Raw genomic sequence first — 26,119 nt, forward strand, 5'->3', positions numbered from 1 at the left:
CTTTCACAACATAGAAAATTCTTCCAAAAGTGACGACAGCCGATGGATTACTTTCTGGCTCATCTTTGGCCTCTTCAACATGCTGGACTACTTCACTGACCAGATTAGGGAGAACTTCCCACTCTTTTGGTTGTTCAAGGTAAGGCAATTTTATGCGGTTGTATACCTATGGGTGCACAAAGTATGAGGGTACCTATGTCCAATGCTCACAGAAGGGCACTATACTGAGGCTTTTTTTTTTTCCTTTGACCTCGCATTGTTCTTTTTTTCCCTGGTTCCATCAAGTGCCTTTTTCATTTACCTTTTACTGTGGTGTACTGCACTTTTACAGTGCATTCAGTAGTCTGCGCATTTCTATCCTTTTATTCAATGGCTTTTGAATTTAAGATATATCTAGTAACTAAAGGTAAGCATGCTTCTTGGAAGGGCTTAATAATAACTTTTTTTTTCTTTTATTCTGTTATTCATATCACTGCATTCACCTGGAGGGCAATAATCTATGGGAGGCGTATTACAAAATATACAAATAGATTAGCACAAGTATACACCATAATACAGAAATGCTCAGGACGTTGAGTGGCATGAGGAAACAGGTATGTCATAAGGCAACAACACACAGGGAGAAAAAGTACAATTAAGAAACAATAATAAAACAGGGAAAACCAGCAATAATGTAAAAATTGACAGGTAACAAAAGCAGCAAGTGAATATACAAGTACTGCATCTATCTGAATAAAAGAATGTAAATTACATTTAGAGATGCAAATGGTACAACAATGACTGTGGAAATTAATGGGCATCAGTAGTAACAATTGCGTTGGGTAACAAGTTTCATGCATGGAAGGGAAGAAGAAAGAATAGAAAATCTTTTGTGCGTCATAGAAATTTCTTTATTTTCCACTCATTGTCCTTCTTCATTGTGTATGATGATGGCTTAATATATGAGTGCTATGAAATGCCAGTGCAATTGTCAATTTGGTCGAATGAGCAATTTTTTTAGAGCTGTGAGAGTGGTATCGTCCAGTTGAGTGGGTGACAAAATGTGCAGATCTTTTCTGAATGGCTTCTATTTTGTTTATTAGCGTTTTAGTGTCGGTGTCCTGGACTACAAAAGCATATTCAAGGATTAGGTGAATTTTTGAGGCGTACTAAGTTTCCTTCAAGTCTCTGGTGGCTTTTTAAAGTTTCCTTTAATAAAGTGTAGTGTTCTACAACTTGCACCGTAATAATATAGCCATTTTGTTTGTTCCATGATGAAGAAAAGAATTCTGGCAGAACCTGTCTCATTATGAATGTCAAAGCTAGCATTGAAGCAATGTAGCGACACGCCGTATTGCCGCTGCAGAGACGCGTTGAGGCATGCTCCCCACTGCAGAAAATGCTGCGCCATGTGGCGCGTGTGCAGGCAAGATTGTCTGAGCATATGTGATGCGTGTTCACCCAACACTGGAGAAGGGTGGCACATACTCAGTATATACCCAATGACCAAAGTTGGTCCAACAGTTGGTTTCGAACCCTGTTAACTCAGATCGATGCTGTACCCATTAGATCCAAAATGGCAAAAAGAATGGTTAGATAGACAGGCAGACAGTCCCCTGAAAGTGCGTCAAGTTCGCATTAAAAAGTTTAGTTGAGTGGGGCAGGAATGACCACTTCCGAAGCTGTGCTGGTAGCCAACAATATGATTGTTGTTTAAGTGCTGAAATATGTTTGAGTAGCAGAACATGTTCAAGTACTATTTCACATCAAGTGGAACACAAGTTAGTGAAATAGGTTGGCAGCTTGATACTGTGTCACAAGGCCTAGCCTTATGCACAAGAACCACATTTGCCATTCTTCAAATGTTCACATTTGCCATTTTCTAATTGGTCACATTTGGCCTGGACATGCTTGCAAAACTGTGCTTTTTAATTCGCATAAATACAGTGATGCACCATTTTTGTTTGTGCCTGTCTTTTCATCCTCCACTTTTTGAAACAATGTGTTGCAAGCTAGACAGGTGTACTGGTGTGGACATTTGATGTGCACTGGCATATGCTAGCTGGAATGTTTTTTTTTTCTTTATGTCTGCTGCTTATCGCTGTTGTGTTTCAAAAGTTAGAAATTAGCTGTGCAACTCACACAGAAGTGCCCATAACATGACATTTGGTTTATTTTGGTTGCGGTTTTTCATTGTGCTTCATTCGAAGGGTCAAATTTGAGTGAGGTTCGAAAATGAACTCTGCAGCTTTTATTCTTGACCTGGTGTCTGGCGCCGACTGGAACCAACGGTGTGACCATCATCTATTTTCACCTGCTGTATCCACTCTTTCTTGGCATGAATGACCGCTGCGCCATGGTCACAGACTTCGAAAGCGGCCGGGCATTCTGTAGCCGCGTTTGGCATCGCTGCTACCCGTGGGCACAGTGAGCATTAGTTCCATAATAATGTACTTTGTATGTAATGCCAGCCATGTTAAAGGGCATCAATTTATGACGATAAGTTTTCATGGCAGATACAGAGTGGCACCGCAAACTGTACCACAGAATATCATTCCCAGCAAAGAGCATTTGTTGCAAATCTGCATTTTGAATATTCATGCTCCAACCAGACCAAGCAAGGAACAATTGGATACCTGGCTTTCCTCACACTGCAGTGGAACTTGTCTGCTATTTGAAAGAACAGAATTGAATATATATGGCAAACCTAGCTATCAGCTAGTCCAGCGGTAGGCCACATTGTCAGGGCGTGCTGAATTATGCATAGAGATTTAATTATTTTGATGAATAAAAGTTTCAAGTGGAAAAGACAGATCTAATCAGCAAGCAACTCCTGCCGTACCTCTTTATGTGAGTCGGGGCAAGCGTCCTCTTTGGTAAAGCCAATAGCGGGTGTCCTCTCAGTTGGCAAACAGAACCGATTTGTCAGGCATAGCTGCATGATGCGTTAACTTCTCTGCCTGAGCCTGACTTCTCGCAGCTTGAGTTAAATTTTCTCTTTGCATCAACACCTTTCAAGAAGGAAAGGCTGTGCAGCAGTCTCTGGTAGCATAAGTATAAAGTGCAATTCTATTGACTGCGATGTCAACAGCCGCTGAAAGATGTATATCGCACAATGTTGCAGTAGAATCTGCCAGTTTTGATGTAGCAGCCATGGCTGTCTCATGAGGCAATCCTGGCTTCGCATCCGCCCTGTGCCACTGAAGCACCATGTAAAAAGCAGCCATGCAAAAAGACTTGCTCCGAAAAGAGCAGGAAATTTTCCTCTGAATCTGCCACTGGAATTTACAGTAGACAGTTTTAGCAGAGCGCCGCTTACGCTCCGCTCAGATTTCACGCTCTGAGATACTGCAGGGAACTGCATAGATTTCGCATTTGATAAGCGCGTCTTGCCGAGACGCGAGCGACGCGCTATCAACTCGGCTGCAAAATGACGAAGAGGCCAAGTAGACACGCTGTCACCCTCCGCTCAGTCGGCTTTGTAACGGAGCGAGGGATGCGGTCTTCGTTCCGCTGCCGGTATGAGCGTTGTGCGCAAGCGCAATAGCGTTCCCGCTAAGCGGTTGTGGCATTTGCTAGCATATGCCGGTCTGAGCGGAGCGGACCGCAAGCGCTCAGCTAAAACACTCTAGTGACGTGAGCACTAAGTCGTGCCTCCTGCTTGAAATGTTCCCTTTAAAAAGGACTTGAGTAGGCTTATCTTTCATATTTACCAAACAGCTGTTCCACAAAAATATTTTTTTTAAAGTGATCCAGTGACTAATAGGCAAAGTGACCAATGAGTTGCACAAGTTAGGGCGAGTCTCCGTACATGAGTTAAGTTCAGGGGTTTAGCAAAAAAAGCTGCAATTTAAGGCCAAACTAAGTTTTTCTCATGCCCAGCCATGAAAGGGATGGTGTATTTGTGGCAAGCAATAGATGTTGTTGCCATTTCATGGATTTGAGCCATTTACCTGTAGCTCCGGAGGGCATGTGAAAGTTCTATACTTATATTGAACTGCAATAAGTAGCTTTAGCCAAGCACAATCTCTCTAGCATCATAGGAAGCTGCTTCATGGGTGCAATTTTGTCATCAGCATCTGTATTTCACTTCTATGCTACTTTCTGGTTTACAAATCTTCTGCTGTTTTCAAAATTGGCCCATTTCCTAAAAATGGAGTTTGACTTGATTTCTTGTTTTCAGTGTTTACGCATTAATTATGTAAGGTGTGATGATATGTAATGCTAAGTCGCACAACAAAAGGAGTGTAGGATTTAGTGACAAATGGACCCCCCCCTCCCCCCCCCCCCCAAAAAAAAATGGCATAGCTAATTTGGCATAGCATAGGCGCAATGCTTAAGAGACAACAATGCTGATGGGCACTTATCTAGTCCTGGCTTTTGGGCTAGGCTAAGCACTACCAAGTCAACCCCAGCATTTCTGGAATTTATTGATTATTGATAGATTATCGATTAGCTATTGATTGGCTATCGATTGGCTATCGCAAGGTATTGGCCACGTATTTGGGCTAGGCTAAGCACTAGGAAGTCATCTCCAGCATTTCCCAGAATGTATTGATTATTTGTCGATTATCGATTAGCTATTGATTGGCTATCACAAGGTATTGGCCACATATTTGGGCTAGGCTAAGCACTACCCAGTCATCCTCAGCATTTTTTGAAATTTATTGATTATTGATCGATTATTGATTAGCTATTGATTGGCTATCACTAGGTATTGGCCATGTATTTGGGCTAGGCTAAGCACTAACAAGTCATCCCCAGCATTTTCCGGATTAGCTATTGATTGGCTATCGATTGGATATCGATGACTGACTAAGCTTAAGTAGTCCCAACCATGCTTAGCTAGACTTAGCCAGGCTCAGCTTCGCTAGTTCACAGGGGTATGCGTCATTGCGCTTGGACCCTTTCTGCTCTGCCGCCAGGATCGGCCCACATTTTTGGATTCAGCAGACACATTACGCCCGGCTTAAACAGCTCCGCTGTTAAAACTCTATTCAATGATGCATGTGCAGAAAATTTAAACATTCAAAGAGGGTTCTAGCACATTTATGGTCATGGCTAGATGTATAACTTAGCTAAATGGGCCATGAAATACCATGTGAAATATGTTTGCATTTTACATAGCCATTTACTCACAGACCCAAGTAGATATATTATGTATAATAAGATACGAGAAGCTATCTTACTTTATCAGTATAATCAAAGCCTATTGTATAAAGGGATTCTCTTAAGTGTGAAGTTAGTGAGAGTAAGGTTGGTACAAGTAACTAGTGACTCTTAAGTGTGAAGTTAGTGAGAGTAAGGTTGGTACAAGTAACTAGTGACTAGAGCAGGTCACAGGCACTGACAGCCGGAGTGCTAGTTCAGCAGGAAGTTGTTGCTTTACCTATAGTCGGTGATAACCTAAGAATGCAGTGGGAAGTACACCGCTGCCCAACTCAAAAAGGGTTTGTATAGATGAGCCAGCCAATTCGTCATCATCATCATCAGCCTATATTTATGTCCACTGCAGAACGAATGCCTCTCCTTGCGATCTCCAATTACCCCTGTCTTGCGCTAGCCTATTCCAACTTGAGCCTAAAAATTTCCTAATTTCATCAACCCACCTATAGTTTTCTGCCGTCCTCGACTGCGCAATGCCCTTCTCTCGGTATCTATTCTGTAACTCTAATGAACCACCGGTTATCCGTTCTACGCATTACATGGCCTGCCCTGCTCCATTTTTTCCTCTTAATGTCAATTAGAATATCGGCTATCCCTGTTTGCTCTCTGATCCATACCGCTCTCTTCCTGTCTCTTAATGTTAGGCCTAACATTTTCTTTGCTTTTCTTTGCTTCTTTGATAACCTCCAAGTTTCTTTGTTATCCTCCAAGTTTCTGCCCCATATTTTAGCACGGGTACAATGCAATGACTGTACACTATTCTTTTCAATGACAGTGGTAAGCTCCCAGTCAGGATTTGGTAATGTCTGCCATACGCACTCCAACCCAATTTTATTCTTCTCTAAATTTCCTTCTTATGATCAGGGTCCCCTGTGAGCAATTGACCTAGATAAATGTACTCATTTAATGACTCTAGAGGCTGACTGGTGATCCTTAATTTTTGTTCCCTTGCCAGGCTACTGAACATTATCTTTGTCTTCCGCATATTAATCTTCAACCCCACTCTTACACTTTCTCGGTTAAGGACCTCAATCATTCGTTGTAATTCGTCCCCATTATTGCTGAATAGGACAATGTCATCTGCAGACCGAAGAATCCTGAGATATTCGCCGTTGATCCTCACTCCTAAGCCTTCCCAGTCTAAGAGCTTGAATACTTCTTCTAAGCATGCAGTGAATAGCATTGGAGAGATTGTGTCTCCTTGCCTGACCCCTTTCTTGATAGGTAACTTTCTACTTTTCTTGTGGAGAACCAAGGTTGCTGTGGAATCCTTGTCGATATTTCCCAAGATATTCACGTATGCCTCCTGTACTCCTTGATTATATGCAATGCCTCTATGACTGCTGGTATCTCTACTGAATCAAATGCCTTTTCATAATCTATGAAAGTCATATAGAGAGGTTTACTGTACTCCACAGATTTCTCGATTACCTGATTGATGACATGGATATGATCCTTCGTAGAATATCCCTTCCTGAAGCCAGCCTGTTCTCTTGGTTGGCTGAAGTCAATTGTTGCCCTGATTCTATTGGAAATTATTTTGGTGAATGTTTTATACAGCACTGCAAGCAAGCTAATGGGCCTGTAATTTTTCAATTCTCTGACGTCTCCATTCTTCCGTATTAGTATAATGTTGTCATTCTTCCATTTCTCTGGTACACTTGAAGTCGTGAGGCATTGTATATAAGCCAGCCAATCACTGCCACTCATTTTCGTGACATGATGGTGGAGGTAGGCTGCTTTCAGTACAGGCATCTCGTGAACTATGCTTTGGAGCATGGAGGGCCAATGCAATGAAGTTTTATGGATAGAACTTTTACTGTATCCTTAGGTTGTTGCCAAGTGTAGCTACCTTGAAGACCAGCCTTGCAACCAGTATGCTGGATCACCCCTGAGACTGAAGAATTGCCCAGAACTATCATTAGCTCATACCTTCCAACTTTTACGATCTTATTATAATATGCCTGATTTTTAGGGCTTGTTTACAAGATGACTGCCATGGTGACAGCAATATTTTTATAGTGAATTTGCATCTAGTTTGGGGATAAACTGACTGCGAACGAATACGAGTGCAGTTGTCAAAGGAATGCTCAGAGCCTGATTTCTTGAACCTGCTCGATTATTTGGAGTTACCTGAACCACCGCCATGCACTCCATAGACCTGTATATAACAGCAGCCAAAATATCTGCTTTCATTGCATGAATGCTTTATGAAAGACTTAATATTTCTGTTGGTCTGTGGCACAGATCATTTTATCTCCAGAGCAGGGTGCATGTTTCAGCAGCCTTAGAACAAGAAAGCTCGGCAATTTTTTTGTATAATCAGAATAAGATGCTCTTTATTGTTTTTCACTAAATTTGAGTATTTTTTGGCATTCACTGTAGCAATCGTTCAAAGCAATGTTGGCAGGTTTATTAGTGCCATGTTTATTACCTGCAGTGTTATACCAGGGGTCCAGGTGTTTCTACGAAGACATTAAGTAATATTTAAAAATAGCCAATCTGAAATAAAAGGATGCTTCCTTCAGAAACATGCCACCAGTGGTAGTGACCGTGGGGTGATGGGCGATATGTGGTAATTAGTCTCTAATTAACAAAAATTCATTACTTAACTTTTAAGCTTTGTTTCAGCAAACACTCCATACCAGCCATATCAACTTTTGTATCTGAAAAATAGCGGTTGCCAGCAGAATCGTGGCACAATGAATTTCTGCTATCAGAGCATGCGAAACCGAAACTGGGAGGCTGCAGCGAGCGCAATGCCATGCGCCTTGAGGTGACATTCGAATTACGTCACCCAGCAGCCAGCACACTGCGACAGCGAGGAGCATGCAGCCGGAGCACACTGGCTGCCCGCTGCTAGGCGACATAATCAGAACATCACCTCAAGGGGCACGGCATTGCGCTCGCTGCAGCCTCCCAGTTTTGGTTTTGCATGCTCTGATAGGCAAAATTCATCAAGCCACATTTCTATGGGTGATCACATTTTCCAGATCCAAAAGTTGATATGGTTTGTACTGAGAGATTGCTTCAATTTCCCGATTAGGATGATTTTGCTGAAAATAAAAAATTAAAAGTGAATAAATGGGTTTTTCTCAATTAATTACTAATTACCGCATATCACCCCATGGTTGCCTCCAATGACAGCATATCTGCAAATGAAGCGTCCTTTTATTTTAAAATGACTATTTCTAAATATTATTTAAAGTCTTTGTAGAAACACCCGGTATCAGGCACGTAGCCAGGGGGGGGGGGGGCTGATGGGGCTTCAGCCCCCCCCGAAATTTTTTCGTGCGGGCATGCACCGCCAACTAAAACTACCACCGACGCAGGCAATCATTCTGGATTTTGTCTACAATGTCTTTTTCACGCTCGAAAAGACATTTCGGCACGAACATTGCGAACTCGGGCTGGATTTCGTGACAACGCCCTTGCACCTGGAGTCACGTAACGCAAGGAGCCCCATCTGAGCACAAACTTTCATCGGCTTTTCGATAGCGAGCGGGCGCGTTGCGGCATCTCGCAGCGGCCGCGGAATATATGGAGCGCATGGATTTCAATTACGAAACTTTATGGGTATAAAGTTCTCATAAACTTTTGACGCGAAAGGTGCGCTGACATTTCCAAAGGCATGCTTTAAAAGATTTTCAATTCTAGAACTTTATGGGGTTAATGTTCTTATAAATTTGGGCCAACATGCGCGCACCAAAAAACTCGTGTCCAAGCCGTTCCATAAATGGAAGCGCGCGCTCGCAATCTCCCACACACACGAAAATACTAAATATCACCGTGACTGTCAGCTAGCAGCTGATAATTTTCTCCAAACATTTTCAGGAAGCGTGCCCAATGGGATTGATCAGCTGGACTAGGGCAGGCAAAGTAAAATATGAGAAAACAAAAGAAAGTAAATGGCCTATTATTGCGATTTTTTTTTTTTTTTTTTTTTTTTTGCGGGCGACAAGGTCTGGCTCTCCGTTGTCACAGGGACAGGGGCCCTATGGATATAAGCAATGCCCCTGCTGAAAATACAGGCATTTTCAGAGTGCTTCTTCGCTGCGAGCTGATTTTGGAGATACATATCTGAAGAACCATTTGGAAAGTTGGCCCAGTAATGCCTCGTATTTAAGCCCAGACGCATAAAACCAAATTATAGAAATTTGTGGTGACATTATCAAAGAAAGCCTATATTCAAAAGCAGGCTGCTTCTCCACACTTCCTGACGAAACGACGGACATCGCTGGAATCGAACAGCCTACTGTTTCTGCAAGGTACCTAAACAAGTATGCCAACGACATCAAGGGATTCTTTTAGGTTTTAGCACCGGAATAGGTGCCCATCTTTCATTGCGACAGCAGGTTCTATGTAAATGTGTAAATACTGCTGCAGCTTCTAGTCACCCTTCCAGTGACCACTGCCAGCGCAGAGAGAATATTTTTTTAACAAGAGTTTACTAAAAAACTACTTTCGCTCTACAATGTCTGTGGAACGCATGGTTAGGCTGGCGCTTCTATACAGCCACAGAGACGTCGGCATCAACGTGTCCGAAATCATTTACCGCTTCGCTCAACTTTCCCGCCGAGAAAAGTTTGTCCTTTAGATAGCGAAGCAGCAAAAATAAATGCAAGTAAAAAGCACTGTTCCTTCAGGTCCATAAGTTCTTAATTATTAAAACGTATGACCGTTCATTAGCTTTTAAAACCGCAGAAATTTTCGCCGTTTATTCTAGCAGTTAGCATCATGATCACAATTATCACGCGAATACAAAAATTACGAGTATACCAATAACCAATTTTGACCGACCTTGCTCGTTGAAAGCCCGGCCCACGCGGCGTTCGCCAAAAATACACTCGGATATTGGGTAGTTCAACTTGCCGCATCATCTGTGGCCTTCGCTTGTCCTTTTATTTCATTTTCAGCTACCTGCTTTTATTTCTTTTTTGAAACGAAGGGACACCCTCCTTTAATTTTGGGTGCAGAATAATTGTTGGCGTTGTGCAGGCAGTTAAATTAAACATTTTCGTACTGATTTATGCATTATTCCTCTATTATTCTACCCACATGGGGCTGTCGCGACCGCTGCATGGCCCAAGTACATATCACGATTTCTGCGATCATAATTATGTTCTTGCCTAGATCATCTGTCTTTCTGTGCGCAAAGTTTACTATCTGTGACTGAGCAACATGTTTATTTGTCTTATTTGACGCATTATATACACTGACGTTTGCTTAAATAAGTAGATTTATTGGAGACTCATACGTATTCCTAAATATCTTATTGCGAGGTTTTGTGTATACTAGCAGTGAACTTTGTTTCCAGCGACTCTTTTTTTGCCCTTTAGTGAGTTGTATCTTCGCATTGGTATATTCCATTCTATCTTCGTATTTCTAATATATATTTTGCAGAACTCCCACTGTTTATTTGTACTCACTGCTGCGAGTATTGTCTCGGTGTAATTACAATACACGACGGGTAACAGCTGCTCCTGCGCAATCGATTGCAACGAGGGATAGCGTCATTGAGGTTTCTTCCTGGCCGTTGCATATGTAGAAAACTGTAAATAAGGTTATTGAATGACAAAGATTCATCAAAATGTTTGTCCTCAACTTATTCATTTCATTGCCTTTACGCTTTTCATATAAGCTGCATGCACTGCTTTGCTGGTTTCGAACTGATATTAGAGACTTCTAGTATTGCGGAAAATGCTTGCGTTAGCGTTAGCGTGTTACGCACGCTAAATCTTTGCGGAACGCTGTTCGATAGAGTTTTAGTGTAGCGTAAGACAACGATGCGCCGCTAAGCGCAAAACCATCTAGCTGCGAGTAGTCAAAGCTGCAAACTGAGCAGCTCGACAACCAAACTAGCCGTGTGGATCCACGCCAAGCCTTAAAACGAGCCTGCATGTCAAGCGCTCAGGCCGAGGGTGCCACCATGTTTGCAACGCTAGAAACTTAGCGAGCGTTTAGCGTATCCGCTATATTTGAAAAATAGCGGGCGCAGTCTGACCTCGCTATTTTATTGCGTTTAGCGTGGTGCCATTTCCGCAATACTAAAACTGTCTATTGACCCTTTTCGCGGCAATCCCGTGGGCGCTGCCATATTTGATCACGTGGTGACGCATCCATTGCTTGCCTCAACTGCCTCCGTTGCCTCCTTGTTTACAATGGAAGTGCATGACGCCGGTGCGGCTTAGAAAACATCTGTTTTCGGAGATATCATAGACGGTGACTAGATGGACGACACGAAGCTTTGATCACAGCTTCAGAGAACATGCAAAAGCGCTTTCGGAGCTGATTAAGCTATGTCCAAACGGCGTATATGGTGCCTGTTCTAAAAGCGGGGCTAAATATGAATTCCAAGCTGTCCGATTATATATTCAGTCAGGATTACTGCGTTTTGCTCTTTGTTCTTTATTGGGCAAATATTTTGAAGCAGTGGCTTGTCAGTTCCTGACTCAGTGAAGTTCCTATCTGATTATTTTCTGCCTAATCACTCGCGGATGTGCTCAGTTCCGGATCCGATAGATTTGTTCTTGCTGCGCACAAGGCTTCAAACGTAGCTGTTTTGTACATTGTAATACCTTGTAGCAAATATATATTACAGTTAGTATCTTGTTTACTTTTGTGGTCTATCACAAAACATTCACCTTTGACCATTAGTGCACTATAGGTGTAGTCCGTCATTTATTGTGTGTATACAGTGCGCATATAATCAAGTGTAAGTCCATTCACTTATTCTTGATACGTCGGCGATAGAGTGGGCGTAAGTTTTCCTGCCATTTGGACAGATGTGTATAGATAACGTGCGCGAAACTTAATATGACAGGAAGCGGTGCTACTCCCTTTGTCATTGTTTAACGAGTGGTACTCATTCTTGCCGACGTTATGGGGATGAAGCCCTTTCTTTGAAGGTTAGCGATACAAGGCTGGCGAATGAGCAAATTTCTGTATCCTCGAGGAAAGCCGTACATCACGAAGTGCCGGTAACACGTTCGGACAGTTGCAGCAGCAGTCCGCGAACTTCACCACACAGATTCATTCTATTCCTTAACATGCCAGTCACTATTTTTGCAGCCAACTTCTGCACACGTCTTCAATCCACATTATTAAATCTAGCATGATTGGAGCACAGTGTGTTAGCGAAAACTCAGTTGCATTTCCGACAACTGATCGCACAGAAGCAAGATAGAAGCGGTAATGGTTTCGTATTCGTGCGCGGTCGCTGAGGAGAGGTATGGCGCGCCGCTGTGAGCGCCATCTCGTTTCTCTAAAACAAACTTCTCCCCGAAAAAGGCCAATAGTTCTAAAGTTCATGTGATGTTTTCCTTACTTATTAATTAGACAAAAACGCGGAAGCATTGATATCAGCTATTTCTGCCACAATTTTTGGGGCATATGAATTTATTCTTTTATGACAACATACATATTTTAATGGACAGTGCATAGCGTTCAATAATTCGTTTGTAGCATCTAATATACATTGGAATTGGCAATGCAGTTATTATTCATGCATTTGATCCCTCTACAAATTTTATAAGGAGGAGGCCGCGCTGCAACCTGAGCCCCCCCCCCCCCCCGAACAAAATTTCTGGCTACGCCACTGCCCGGTATGTGTCATTTACGACTATGGTTGCCACTCACATCGACAAATTTTTTTCATTTTTTTTTCCCGTGATGACTGTACATGCCTCGAACAATAACTAACTCTAATTTTGCAAGTTTGAGATGTGCCGTACTAACTAAAAATGTAATGAAGTTTTTTTTAAGTATTTTGCCATGTAATGTGTATCAAAGCGTTTAGTGCGTGCTTATACTGTGCTGGTCTTACCAGGTTTTGTCAGTCTTCATTTAAAATGCATGTAAACATTGTAGTACAATGCAATTACATCCAGTAAACTTGATAGCAAGTTGGAAAGCTTGGAACATGAGAGAGATGAATGTATGAGAAATGTGCACAAATCGGCTAAAACATAGAGGTTGTGCTTGTACCACCCAAGATGTCAAACATATGCTCTAAACCAAGTGTAGAGGTCATTATGTTGGATGACTTCCTGGTAGGTCAACTGGTGTCTGCTCCCCACTTTGATTTCTTCAGGACCACGGAGTAAGATAAACAGGAGCGCCATCTCCGCCGCCGCGCAACGCATTCGCTCGGGACAAACCGTGCAATACAAATTATACATCGCGTAGCGCCATCTGTAGAGGCGCGTGGAAAACACTCAACAGCTTGCTTCCATGTGCGCATGCGCCGAGTGGCGGAGACCGGCGGCGACGGCGGCGCAGAACGGGCAGCCCGGCACCCACAGAGCGTGTCGTCTGCTACAAACGTGGACCCTCGGCCGTCTCAATTTGACAGCAATCAAACACAAAAAATATATGCGCACAAATAATAAAAGCGCAAATAAACACGCGGTAGCGCTTTTATGCACACATACGAAACATTTTTAGATGTCTTTAGAGGAAACTGACGATAAATTACGCTGTACAAAAAGACAGAACAGAAGTACTTGTTTTTCACTCCTCTACGTCTGCGCGAAAGCGAAGGTGCGAAGTTTCCGTCTTCCTCGCTTTGTTTACCATGTCTGCAGTATGTTTATTCATGCCTGACGGAACAAGGTACCTTGATACTTGTGTGTAAAGAGACTGAGCAACAGGACAGTGTTTTGTTCCCGGCTGTAAATCTGGTTACGGCAAAGGATGCGAAAAGTTTTCGCTCTTCGCTTCGCCATCTGATCTTCAACTACTGCACCAGTGGCGTCAAAAAATTTATGAAAGTAAGCGAGCGCTTAAAGCAATGGACAAAATATGTGCGCGACACTTCGAGAAGCAGCTTATTTTTGATAGTTACTTCAGCAAAGACAAAGGCGATGTCCTACTAGATGTAAAGAAAGTGCCTAGACTTCGAAGCGGAGCCGTTCCTTCAATTTGTTTAGGGAAGCCTGGCGTAGCTAAATGATGCTGAATGCCAGGAGCAACCAGAAGACGCCAATGCGGAAGGACGAGAGGAGCCCAATTTGAATTTGTCTACAACTACACACAGTGCAGGTGCCTTTCCTTGTCCAGAGACATGCCGTAATTTAGAGAGAGAGAGAGAGAAAGGGAAAGAAAGACAAGGAGGTTAGCCAGTGTAAATACCGGCTGGCTACCCTGTAAATTCTCAGCCTTGCCTTCAAGATGATTCCCCCAGTTATGCAGACACATAATCAGAGCTTCTCTTGTGAAATAATAAGCAGGAAACACTGGCAGGAATTCCTAATTATTATGTTTAATGAGAATGTGGCGATTCTGCTCGCAGGAGAACCGGGCGACACGAAAAGCACCGCGAGAAACAAAGAAGCAAGCGAAGCATCCTAGCACTTGATGCGTGCTCAGATAAAAAAGAGTGATAAACGTCAGCTTTTCCATAAAAACTTCTTTTCATTGTCTGTCATTGCTTGAGACCACCCGAACTGCCGTTATATCGCCTTACCATTTACTATAGCTTTTCTTTCCGTCTTAGTTTCCGTAATTTGTTTATTTTCTGTTCCTGTGCCTTGTAAAGTTCCATGTAGGCCACCTGACAAATGCCCTGCATTTGGCCTGTATAAAATAAATTAAATAAAATGATACATGACTTGTTTCTCCTGCTAACGTCACTACGTGAACCGCAAGAGCTATGCGCGGCACAGGCGTCAGGGCGTGCGCGGAGCAGCTGATAAGCAGGTGCCGCGAGTGACTCCCCACGCCTTTGCTCCTCTCCGCTGCAGAGTTTTTCTTCATTCGTAGCGCCGTCAGGCGAACACGCTGTGAAGCAGGAGCCAGCGTTGCAGAATGTGTCCCTTCCAGACGAGCGGAGTCCGCGCTCCTGTCTTATCTTACTCCGTGTTCAGGACCCTGTAGACAACAGCATTCAGCATGTTGGGATGTAATTAACAAAATGTGGCATAGGTTTTGAGTGGTTCTGTGCTTTATGCATGAAGTCATTTTCCTCCGTATCAATGCAGCATTGTATTAGCGTAGAAACTGCTACGGCTAATTTTTGTTACAGGGAGCCGGAACCACTAGCCAGGAAAATGGAAGATTCTGGAGAGCCTGCCCGGTCAGTCTACCTTTCACCTGCAGCTTATTGCACAAATGTAACCATTTGCATTGTTTGCACTTGCACCCTGCCACTTGTTTCCTAGTCTGTCCTTATTCCACAATATCTATTATCATATCCCACAGCTCTGCCTTTAATGGCCCTGCACTCTTACATTTTTTCATGCATCAGTCACAGTAATAATCAATCGATCATTAAATCCGTATTATGTTTCAAGTACATAGTACTTGAAACATAATACAAATAAGTTACAAGAACAGAAATAATTGAAGCAGCAATACAGCAAGCAAGTTGCAGAGAAAAAAAATGCTAGTAACATGAAAATACTACATCAATACATAAAAAACTAATTATTCAGAATTACAGTATACCAATAAAACCAAGGCATTAAGCTATGAATTATTTTATAAGTTTTCTTTTAGACATTTCTTGAATAAAGTTAATGAAAAAATAGTTTTTAAAGTATGTGGTAAGTTATTCCAGACTTGGATCGTAGCAAATGCTCAGGTAGATTTTTTGGAAGCCATAGGCAGTAAAAAAAAGTTCTAGTACCATTCATGTTTATCAAAAAATTAGGGTTAGTCAATGGAATCAAAATTTGTTTTATCATTTGCTTATTCAATAAAACAATAAGATTATAATGAAATAAGCAAACTATATTCATGACACTGTTGCACTGAACCAGAGCGTTAGTTTTATAATCGCAAGGACAGTGAAAAATGATGTGAAACAATTGACTTTTTATGTTTTAGAGATAAACATTACACTGATGTGTATGTCCCCATGACACAATGCTATAGTTGAAGTGGCTGTGAATGAAAGCAAAGTACAATGAAACAAGGCTATGACAAGAAAAGAAACAGATGTGCCTCAATTAATGTATAAATTTTGAATGCAGTCATTTTCCTTGGCATGTGTCACACGAAAGCTTGCCTGCACTCATTTTTTCTATGTACTTCACCGGAATGGAATTGTTATTCCCTGTTCAATCAACTCCATCCAAGACACTGTTCGTTGCTGGCTAATATGCTGGTGCTTCTTCCTCTTCTTCACTTCAGTAGAAACAAAAATGTACTCTTAGTGGTTATATATTATATTAGTGCTTATATATTATCGTTCAGGCCTTGCTATTAACAGTGGTGGTCCAGCCAGTTTAAGAATTGAAGCAATTTTTGGAGCAGGAAAAAAGCTGTTTTGTAGCAATTTAGGAGCAGCCACATTAGCATTTTGTAGCAGTTCTTTGTGTTTTGGATCAGTTGGAGCAGAAGAAAAGCAAGTGCATGACATTTGGTGCAGCTTATTACTACTACACAATTGTTAAGTACTTCTTTAGAGCAAATGTTAGCTCGTCTGCCTAGAGCAGAAAACGTTGCAAACAGACTTTATTTGCCTATGTAAATAGCACTTGTAGACTACTGAGAATAGTTTAAGCAATCAGACATAATACAGAAGTGACTAGAAATGCAGAAAAACAATTTTGTACAACAACAATGCCTAGTCGCGGGCCCGAGGAGCCAACGCTCGATGTGCTTAGTCGCGCAGTCCCAATGCCGATGCGCGAAGTGCCTAGCCGCGGGCTCGAGGAGCCGACGCTCGAGGTGCTTAGTCGCGCAGTCCCAATGCCGATGCGCGAAGTGCCTAGACGCGGGCTCGAGGAGCCGACGCTCGATGTGCTTAGTCGCGCAGTCCCAAGTGCCGATGTGCGAAATGCCTAGCCGCGGGCCCGAGGAGCCGACTCTCATTCAGTCGCGCAGTCCAAAGTGCCAATGCGCGAAATGCCTAGCGCCGCGGGCCCGAGGGGCCGACGCTCGATGTGCTTAGGCGCGGAATGCCTAGCCGCGGGCTCGAGGAGTCGACGCTCAATGTGCTTAGTCGCGCAGTCTCAATGCCGATGCGCGAAATGCCTAGCCGCGGGCCCGAGGAGTCGACGCTCGATGTACTTAGTCGCGCAGTCCCAATTAAGTGCCGATGCGCGAAATGCCTAGCCGCGGGCCCGAGGAGTCGACGGTCGATGTGCTAAGTCGCACAGTCCCAAGTGCCGATGCGCGAAATGCCTAAAGTCGCGGGCCCGAGGAGCCGACGCTCGATGTGCTTGGTCGCGCAGTCCCAAGTGCCGATGCGCGAAATGCCTAGTCGTGGGCCCGAGGAGCCGACGCTCGATTTGCTTAGTCGCGCAGTCCCAAGTGCCAATGGGCGAAATGCCTAGCCGCGGGCCCGAGGAGCCGACGCTCGATGTGCTAAGTCGCGCAGTCCCAATTGCCGATGCGCGGAATGCCTAGCCGCGGGCTCGAGGAGTCGACGCTCAATGTGCTTAGCCGCGCAGTCCCAATTAAGTGCCGATGCACGAAATGCCTAGTCGCGGGCCCGATGAGTCGACGCTCGATGTGCTTAGTCGCGCAGTCCCAAGTGCCGATGTGCGAAGTGCCTAGCCGCGGGCTCGAGTAGCCGACGCTCGATGTGCTTAGTCGCGCAGTCTCAATGCCGATGCGCGAAATGCCTAGCCGCGGGCCCGAGGAGTCGACGGTCGATGTGCTAAGTCGCGCAGTCCCAAGTGCCGATGCGCGAAATGCCTAAAGTCGCGGGCCCGAGGAGCCGACGCTCGATGTGCTTGGTCGCGCAGTCCCAAGTGCCGATGCGCGAAATGCCTAGTCGTGGGCCCGAGGAGCCGACGCTCGATTTGCTTAGTCGCGCAGTCCCAAGTGCCAATGGGCGAAATGCCTAGCCGCGGGCCCGAGGAGCCGACGCTCGATGTGCTAAGTCGCGCAGTCCCAAGTGCTGATGCGCGGAATGCCTAGCCGCGGGCACGAGGAGCCGACGCTCGATGTGCTAAGTCGATCGCGCAGTCCCAAGTGCCGATGCGCGAAATGCCTAGTCGTGGGCCTGAGGAGCCGACGCTCGATGTGCTAAGTCGATCGCGCAGTCCCAAGTGCCGATGCGCGAAATGCCTAGTCGCGGGCCCGAGGAGCCGACGCTCGATGTGCTTAGTCGATCGCGCAGTCCCAAGTGCCGATGCGCGAAATGCCTAGTCGCTGCCTCGAGGAGCCGACGCTCGATTTGCTTAGCGCGCAGTCCCAAGTGCCGACGCGCGAAATGCCTAGTCGCGGGCCCGAGGAGCCGACGCTCGATGTGCTAAGTCGCGCAGTCCCAAGTGCCGATGCGCGAAATGCCTAGTCGCGGGCCCGAGGAGCCGACTCTCGATGTGCTTAGTCGCGCAGTCCCAAGTGCCGATGCGCGAAATGCCTAGTCGTGGGCCTGAGGAGCCGACGCTCGATGTGCTAAGTCGATCGCGCAGTCCCAAGTGCCGATGCGCGAAATGCCTAGTCGCTGCCTCGAGGAGCCGACGCTCGATTTGCTTAGTCGCGCAGTTCCATGTGCCAATGCGCGGAATGCCTAGCCGCGGGCCCGAGGAGTCGACGCTCGATGTGCTAGTCGCGCAGTCCCAAGTGCCGATGCGCGAAATGCCTAGCCGCGGGCTCGAGGAGCCGACGCTCGATTTGCTTAGTCGCGCAGTTCCATGTGCCAATGCGCGGAATGCCTAGCCGCGGGCCCGAGGAGTCGACGCTCGATGTGCCTAGTCGCGCAGTCCCAAGAGCCGATGCGCGAAATGCCTAGCCGCGGGCTCGAGGAGCCGACGATCGATGTGCTTAGTCGCGCAGTCCCAAGTGCCGATGCGCGAAATGCCTAGCCGCGGGCTCGAGGAGCCGACGCTCATTCAGTCGCGCAGTCCAAAGTGCCAATGCGCGAAATGCCTAGCCTCGGGCCCGAGGAGCCGACGCTCGATGTGCTTGGTCGCGCAGTCCCAAGTGCCGATGCGCGAAATGCCTAGTCGTGGGCCCGAGGAGCCGACGCTCGATTTGCTTAGTCGCGCAGTCCCAAGTGCCAATGGGCGAAATGCCTAGCCGCGGGCCCGAGGAGCCGACGCTCGATGTGCTAAGTCGCGCAGTCCCAAGTGCTGATGCGCGGAATGCCTAGCCGCGGGCACGAGGAGCCGACGCTCGATGTGCTAAGTCGATCGCGCAGTCCCAAGTGCCGATGCGCGAAATGCCTAGTCGTGGGCCTGAGGAGCCGACGCTCGATGTGCTAAGTCGATCGCGCAGTCCCAAGTGCCGATGCGCGAAATGCCTAGTCGCGGGCCCGAGGAGCCGACGCTCGATGTGCTTAGTCGATCGCGCAGTCCCAAGTGCCGATGCGCGAAATGCCTAGTCGCTGCCTCGAGGAGCCGACGCTCGATTTGCTTAGCGCGCAGTCCCAAGTGCCGACGCGCGAAATGCCTAGTCGCGGGCCCGAGGAGCCGACGCTCGATGTGCTAAGTCGCGCAGTCCCAAGTGCCGATGCGCGAAATGCCTAGTCGCGGGCCCGAGGAGCCGACTCTCGATGTGCTTAGTCGCGCAGTCCCAAGTGCCGATGCGCGAAATGCCTAGTCGTGGGCCTGAGGAGCCGACGCTCGATGTGCTAAGTCGATCGCGCAGTCCCAAGTGCCGATGCGCGAAATGCCTAGTCGCTGCCTCGAGGAGCCGACGCTCGATTTGCTTAGTCGCGCAGTTCCATGTGCCAATGCGCGGAATGCCTAGCCGCGGGCCCGAGGAGTCGACGCTCGATGTGCTAGTCGCGCAGTCCCAAGTGCCGATGCGCGAAATGCCTAGCCGCGGGCTCGAGGAGCCGACGCTCGATTTGCTTAGTCGCGCAGTTCCATGTGCCAATGCGCGGAATGCCTAGCCGCGGGCCCGAGGAGTCGACGCTCGATGTGCCTAGTCGCGCAGTCCCAAGAGCCGATGCGCGAAATGCCTAGCCGCGGGCTCGAGGAGCCGACGATCGATGTGCTTAGTCGCGCAGTCCCAAGTGCCGATGCGCGAAATGCCTAGCCGCGGGCTCGAGGAGCCGACGCTCATTCAGTCGCGCAGTCCAAAGTGCCAATGCGCGAAATGCCTAGCCTCGGGCCCGAGGGGCCGACGCTCGATGTGCTAAGTCGCGCAGTCCCAAGTGCCGATGCGCGGAATGCCTAGCCGCGGGCCCGAGGAGTCGACGCTCGATGTGCTTAGTCGCGCAGTCCCAAGTGCCGACGCGCGAAATGCCTAGCCGAGGAGCCAACGCTCGATGTGCTTAGTCGCGAATTCCGAAACATCGAGTGCTGAAAGGCTTAACTGCATGTCCGATCGAGGATTCCGTGGGCGAAGCTTGGTCGCGAAGTCCGCGTCGCCGATGCTCTGAATGCTTAGCCGCGGGTCTGTCCACAAACGAAATGATCGGCCATGCTACTGCATGTCCGCGTAGCGCCCAAGGCAAAGGCACACTTGGCGCGATGTCCGCGTAGCGCCCCAGGCAAAGGCGCGCTTTGGCGCACTTGGCGCAAGTTGCACTTCGGTGGGCGCAGCAAGGCGCAGAAAAGTAGAATTGTAGCAAAATGGCGCAGTTGGACCACCACGGTATTAAGGAGGATGGTCTAACACTGCAATGCTATAGCTTGGTCCTGAAAGCTTTCCCAGTCAAAAAAAGCAATTGACTCCAATTGGAAATTGGTACCAACTGGAAAATTTCCAAGCGTAAATTAGTACATAACAGGACCAATTGAACCAACTGGAACATGACCAATTGGTTTTTGTTGGCGTGACCAATAGGACAGAAACATGTTTGCTATAGCCTTCGTACTGCATGCATATATAGCTATAGCTCATTCCAGTTTCCTTGAATGGGTTCAAAAACTGAAAGTATCATTTCCCAGTTGATTACGTTCTAGCTAGTTTATTCCTATTGGTAGTCCAATTAGACTCAGTTGGGAATGTAAGGTGGGCCTAGCTGGTTCAAACTGGCAAGTCCAATTGGACTCAATTGGTTGCATCCCTGACTCAATCGTAACCAATTGGAGGTAAGGATTTCCCAATGGGCCCAGTTGATTCCAATTACAAGTTCAATGGGACTTAATCGGTTTCACTTTGACTCAATCGTAACCAGTTGGAACTAGGGATTTTCCAATCGGCTCAAATTGGGTCCAGTTCATTTCAGTTGGCAACTCCAATTGGTTTGTCCTCTGATCCACTCACAACCTTTTGGAAGTAAGCATTTTCCAATTGGTTCCTATTGGTCCCAGTTGATTCCTATTGGAAAAGCTAATTGGAGTCAATTGTTTCTTTTTTTCTTTTTACTGGGTTGTGCACTGCACAGGACTCTTTATGCTTCACCACGAAGGTATTGGCATCTCAGTGAAAAGGGAACCTCCACTTTAACAAAAAAACTCTCATCCACAGCTGTGTAGTAACAGGACCTTCCCGCTCACTAAGCAGTGCTGTCATCAACAGTTCAGCTAAATAATAGTTTCATACAGATAGCAGAGAGCCTGCAAATTCACTCTAAGGAGAGTCTGACCTTACTTGCAACTTTTGACGTGTCACATTTTGTGTGGCTCATTGTGGCTATTGGTTATGTTTGCTTATATTTCATAACTAATCAGGGACTCTGGCAAGAGCAGTAATTTCCCAGCTAACATCTCTCGTCGTATCTGCATATAACTAATAGCGGTGTCACACGATCACTTTTGATCGCAATCGGACCTGATCCGGATTGAGCTTAATCCAGATCGAGTGCTGCAGCATGGTCAATTTCAATTGCGACGTTGCACAGTTTGGATGCAGACTTTCGCAATCTGTGCATTGCAATCAGGCTCCTTGATTGCGATCGTAGGCTGACATCTGTGGGCTCTAGTGCAGTGTGCTAGAAAACGCCAAAAACAAAGAAGACAGCAGAGTTTGCTGTTGGGCTAGTTGGCACACGATTTCGAAATTTAGAAACAGTGCCATGTGTATTTGGGTGTCTTACTTTCTTGTCCAGACTTTCTTGCTGTTTTTAAATTTTGAAATAGACAGCTCAGTAAAAGCACCTAAACAAGCTACTCAATAGTATGGTAATTATTTAGTATTCTAATTAAAATATCCAAATTTACTAATATTTTTCAAATTTGTACTTTTAGCCACGACACCATGGAGAGTTACAGACAATCAGCAGGCAAAAACTGTTACTTACCTAAACGCTATCCAGATTGTTGGAACGTGTGGCAGCGATCATTGTAAATCACGGCCAAGAAATTCAATCCGGATCGCTCCCAGTCGCGATCAAAAGTGACCATGTGACACCAGTATTTAACCCCCGTCATGTGTGATGTGCACCTATTTTATGCAAGGAAGCTAAAATGAGATGAGAAAGCACACTTTAGGGGATGCGGGGCAACAGAGCATTTCGGAGTTGTTTAGAAAGGGTGGGAACTTAATTGGCCAGAATGCATTCCGGGTCCTGAAATACAAGTCTCGTGTGTGTGAGACTGTTCACTTGAGACCAAGCTGTGCAGAGCATGCAAACATGCAGAAATTTGTGAAATGCTGATTGCAAGAGCAAACTCGTGATGTTCTGAGCCCTCCAATTTTCTTCGCACTAAGAAGACAAAAAAAAAAAAATGGCGGTGCATCCATCCTTTAGGATCCTTTAGGATGCTTTGTGTGTCGTCTTGACCTTCTTTTTGTGGTTGTTCCCTCTGGGCTATACAACCCAAAGATGATATACCAACAAGCCCAAATTTCCACCATCCTTTAGAGATTATTTGTGACATTAATGCGATTAGCAATCTATCTTATGAGTATTTGTTGATATGTTTTATATGATGATTATTCTGAAAAGCGGCATATACCAGTGGCACATATATCCAGTGATCCAAGTTGGCATCAACGAAGTTTATTGAAGAGCAACAAACCCAGTGGCACAGTGACCCAAGTTAGCGGCAAAGAGGTTCATTGAAGCGCACCACGTATGTACACAGCGACCCAAGTTGGTTGCAAAGAGGTTAGGCATGGATGTACACATATACACGCACGCTTGCGCACACGCACGTGTACCATGCCAACTGGGTGAAGTTCCCAAAGAATGCTAACCACATTAAAAAAATCAATGTGTTGATCATTTGTAAGCTTACTGGAACTGCTGTGCTTCCGAATGGTAGGGGGCCATGATTGCAAAAGATATTGACCAAAATGTCTGAACGGGTGTTCATTTGCCTGTAGGCCAGCTGCTCAGGAGGAGCCAGCACGAGCTTCCGAGAAAGCTGCTGCAGAATCTGCAACTGAGAAGCCTCCTGCTGATAAGAAACCAGCTGGTGGGTACAATAATGACCTAAGTCTGCAGAATCAGAATGGTAGAGATTTGTGAACTACTCCCACAAGGCATAACAGTTTAGTCACCAGACTGCAATACTGCTGGTCAATCGATAATGTGACGATGATGGCATGAAGACAATGGGATGACGATACCATTAATTAGGCCTGCTTCATGCAACAGTCTGCACTTCACATTTACATTGAAGTGATGAAGTGATGGTGTTTGGTAAGCAGTAAACCTTGTTAGCTAAAGGGCAGTGTACTTTTCACCTTCTTGCTTGCCTCATCTGCTACAATCAAAGTATCCTTGTGAGTTTTTAATTTTGTGAAGCACAATCTGGTTTCAGGAAATATTTTAATCAAAGTTCAGTTCAAAGCTTATCAGAATATTTCACAGGTGTCACTGAATGTTATACTCTAGCATTATTTAGCTGTTACCATTCTGAACTTTAGCAAAGGGGGGGTACAGTAAAGTGCATCCACAATTAATGTTTACACTGGTGGATAATTGGCTTCTTACAGTTACAGTTGTGTAACATGCAGATTGTTTTAGCCGTTTCACAAAGTAAGTTTTAGTTGAGTGCTGCTTATTGCAAAGGAACAGCTGTTCATACACTAGGATTAGCTGGTGTATACTCATGTTTTGTAAAGTGGGCAGTTCTTTTTTTTGCGCGCTATATTATATTTGTGTATGAAGTCACTGTTTTCCAATGAGACTGAAATCTTTAATTATGCGGTCATTAATGTTATGGAAAAGGTCACATTGATTTCCACACTTTGGTGAGCAGCTTCACGAATACAATTTTATTGTTGTTCAACTGATTGTGCTAATGCATGACTGCATGGACAGCTTCTCCTGTTTCTGCAGGCGATGGCAAAGTCAAAACATCGGAGAGTGGGTCAGTGGCCTCAGCAGATAAAGCTGGTGATGTCAAGCTGAAGAAAGAAGCTACAGCAGCCAAGATGGATGGAGCAACTGCCAACATTGTAAAGGGTTCTTCAGGGAAAAGTGCAACAGTTGCCACCGCAGAAAAAGAGAAGCCAGAGCCTGTTGGCGAGAAGAGCAAATTGTCTGAGGTCACCAGTAAGGGTGCCAGCAAGGCACCAGATAAGCACAAGGGCACAATGGCTGAACAGCCCCCTTCCCCTGGTGGCAACAAGGAGCCAGGCATGCCAGCCGGCGGAGTGTCACTTCGCTTAAGTTCTAAAGATGAGTCACAGTCGGCAACAACGGCTGCTGTTTTGAAGTCAAGCAAACCACCGTCGCAGGCTCCCACGAAATATGCCAGTGACACTATCGTCAAGAGCAAGACAGGATCACAAGACTTGAATGACGGGACCTACCAAAGCCATCTCAGCTCCCACCGAAGCTCAAAGAATGAGAGAGGCGCTGGAGCAAGTTCATGGAATGATGTTAGCTTGTTCTCAAAACAAGATGATGACAGTGGATCAGCAAGAAAGTGTGACGATGACCGTGGAGGCTCGTCGTCTCTTCTCGCAGGTAGCAAGAGCAGCATCCCAATCATCCAACCCGTGGTTCAACCCTTGTTCAGTTTGTACAGCTCTCCTTACAGCTCAACCTGTGGGTTGGCCAATAATGTTTCAGGCTCTGGCCAGCCACCTGCGGGTCCTTATGCATTTGGTCCGAGCTACCCCAGCTACCACGCAGGACCATTTTACCCAGGCTGTCTGCAACGGCCTTCTCTGGGCTACAACAGGCCACGGATGCTCCTCTACAGTGGACCCACACAGAGGCAAAAATCGCTGGCGTTGAAAAATGTGTCATCTCTTGAAGAATCCGAAGGTGACATGTTCATGGATGACTCTAAGCCAGCAAGAAAAACAAAGGGCTTATCTCAAAGCAGTTCCGACAAGGTGCGAGACGATGATGTAGCTGATGGCAAGTATGCGCCGCGAAAAGATGGTATGGATTACAAAATGGTTAAGGCTGGTGCTAACAAGGAAGAAGGGAAGAAGACAAGTGACGAGGAAAGGATGGAGGATAAGAAGAAGTGAGCAGGGGAGGAGAAGGCAGACAAGAAAACCACTCATTGAGATGAAAGTAGCCGATCAACAACAGCTGGAACCAGTGGCAATATTTATAGCTAGTACACCTGTGTGCACGAGGTTGAAAAACAGTGCCTGAAAACAGCACTATATTTTGGCTTTGGTACAAATTGTTGTGGACTGAATGAATATCAAGCTTTTGAATTTCACTGCATAGTGCCCCTCTGTGCAAAACTTGAAAAACCTGCTTAGGTGTGTGGTGCTTCACTGTCTGCTTTCAGTCTCTCTCAAGCTGCAACGCGCTCAGTAGTAGATGCTTGAGTGGCCCAAGCAAATTTACGTGCTGGAAATTGCAAACACCCTTCAAATATGCTGCTGTAACAATCATGGAAAATGAACATGGTGATGTTCAAAAAGTAACTTTGTTTTTGTTTTCTTTTTTTAATGTAAATTGGTATATTTCTTTAGACTAGATAGTTTATGCTTTTGAGAGAGTGGCCGAATAAATGAAAATTTGATAAAAGCTGCATAATATTACAGGGTGTCCAATCTTGGCTTAACTGGGGCACTTCGACAATTCTGCCTTGAGGTTATTTTCTAGGTAATGTGTACTTGCGATGTTAGTATGAAGCATTTGCTTGCACATTTTTGTGCTCCAATGTGTGGATTTTTGATATGTTTTTCCTCTTACAACGCTTTTAGTGCAGATGTGAGGTCTTTTACAGGCAGCATCCCAGATAGCCACAAATAACATCCA

The 26,119-nt window shown here is 45.6% G+C and overlaps 1 protein-coding gene across 1 annotated transcript; it reads left to right on the forward strand.

The window, feature by feature from the left end:
• LOC119460508 (uncharacterized) lies at positions 1–25,917 on the forward strand. Its single transcript, XM_037721426.2, has 5 exons — positions 1–139; positions 2,228–2,406; positions 15,170–15,220; positions 23,263–23,354; positions 24,224–25,917. The coding sequence occupies exons 1-5, from the start codon at positions 80–82 to the stop codon at positions 25,369–25,371; spliced, it is 1,530 nt and encodes a 509-aa protein (XP_037577354.1). The 5' UTR covers positions 1–79; the 3' UTR covers positions 25,372–25,917.
• Positions 25,918–26,119: the final 202 nt, after the last annotated feature.

This window comes from Dermacentor silvarum, chromosome 8, assembly GCF_013339745.2.
Source record: "Dermacentor silvarum isolate Dsil-2018 chromosome 8, BIME_Dsil_1.4, whole genome shotgun sequence".
Classification (NCBI taxonomy): Eukaryota; Metazoa; Arthropoda; class Arachnida; order Ixodida; family Ixodidae; genus Dermacentor; species Dermacentor silvarum.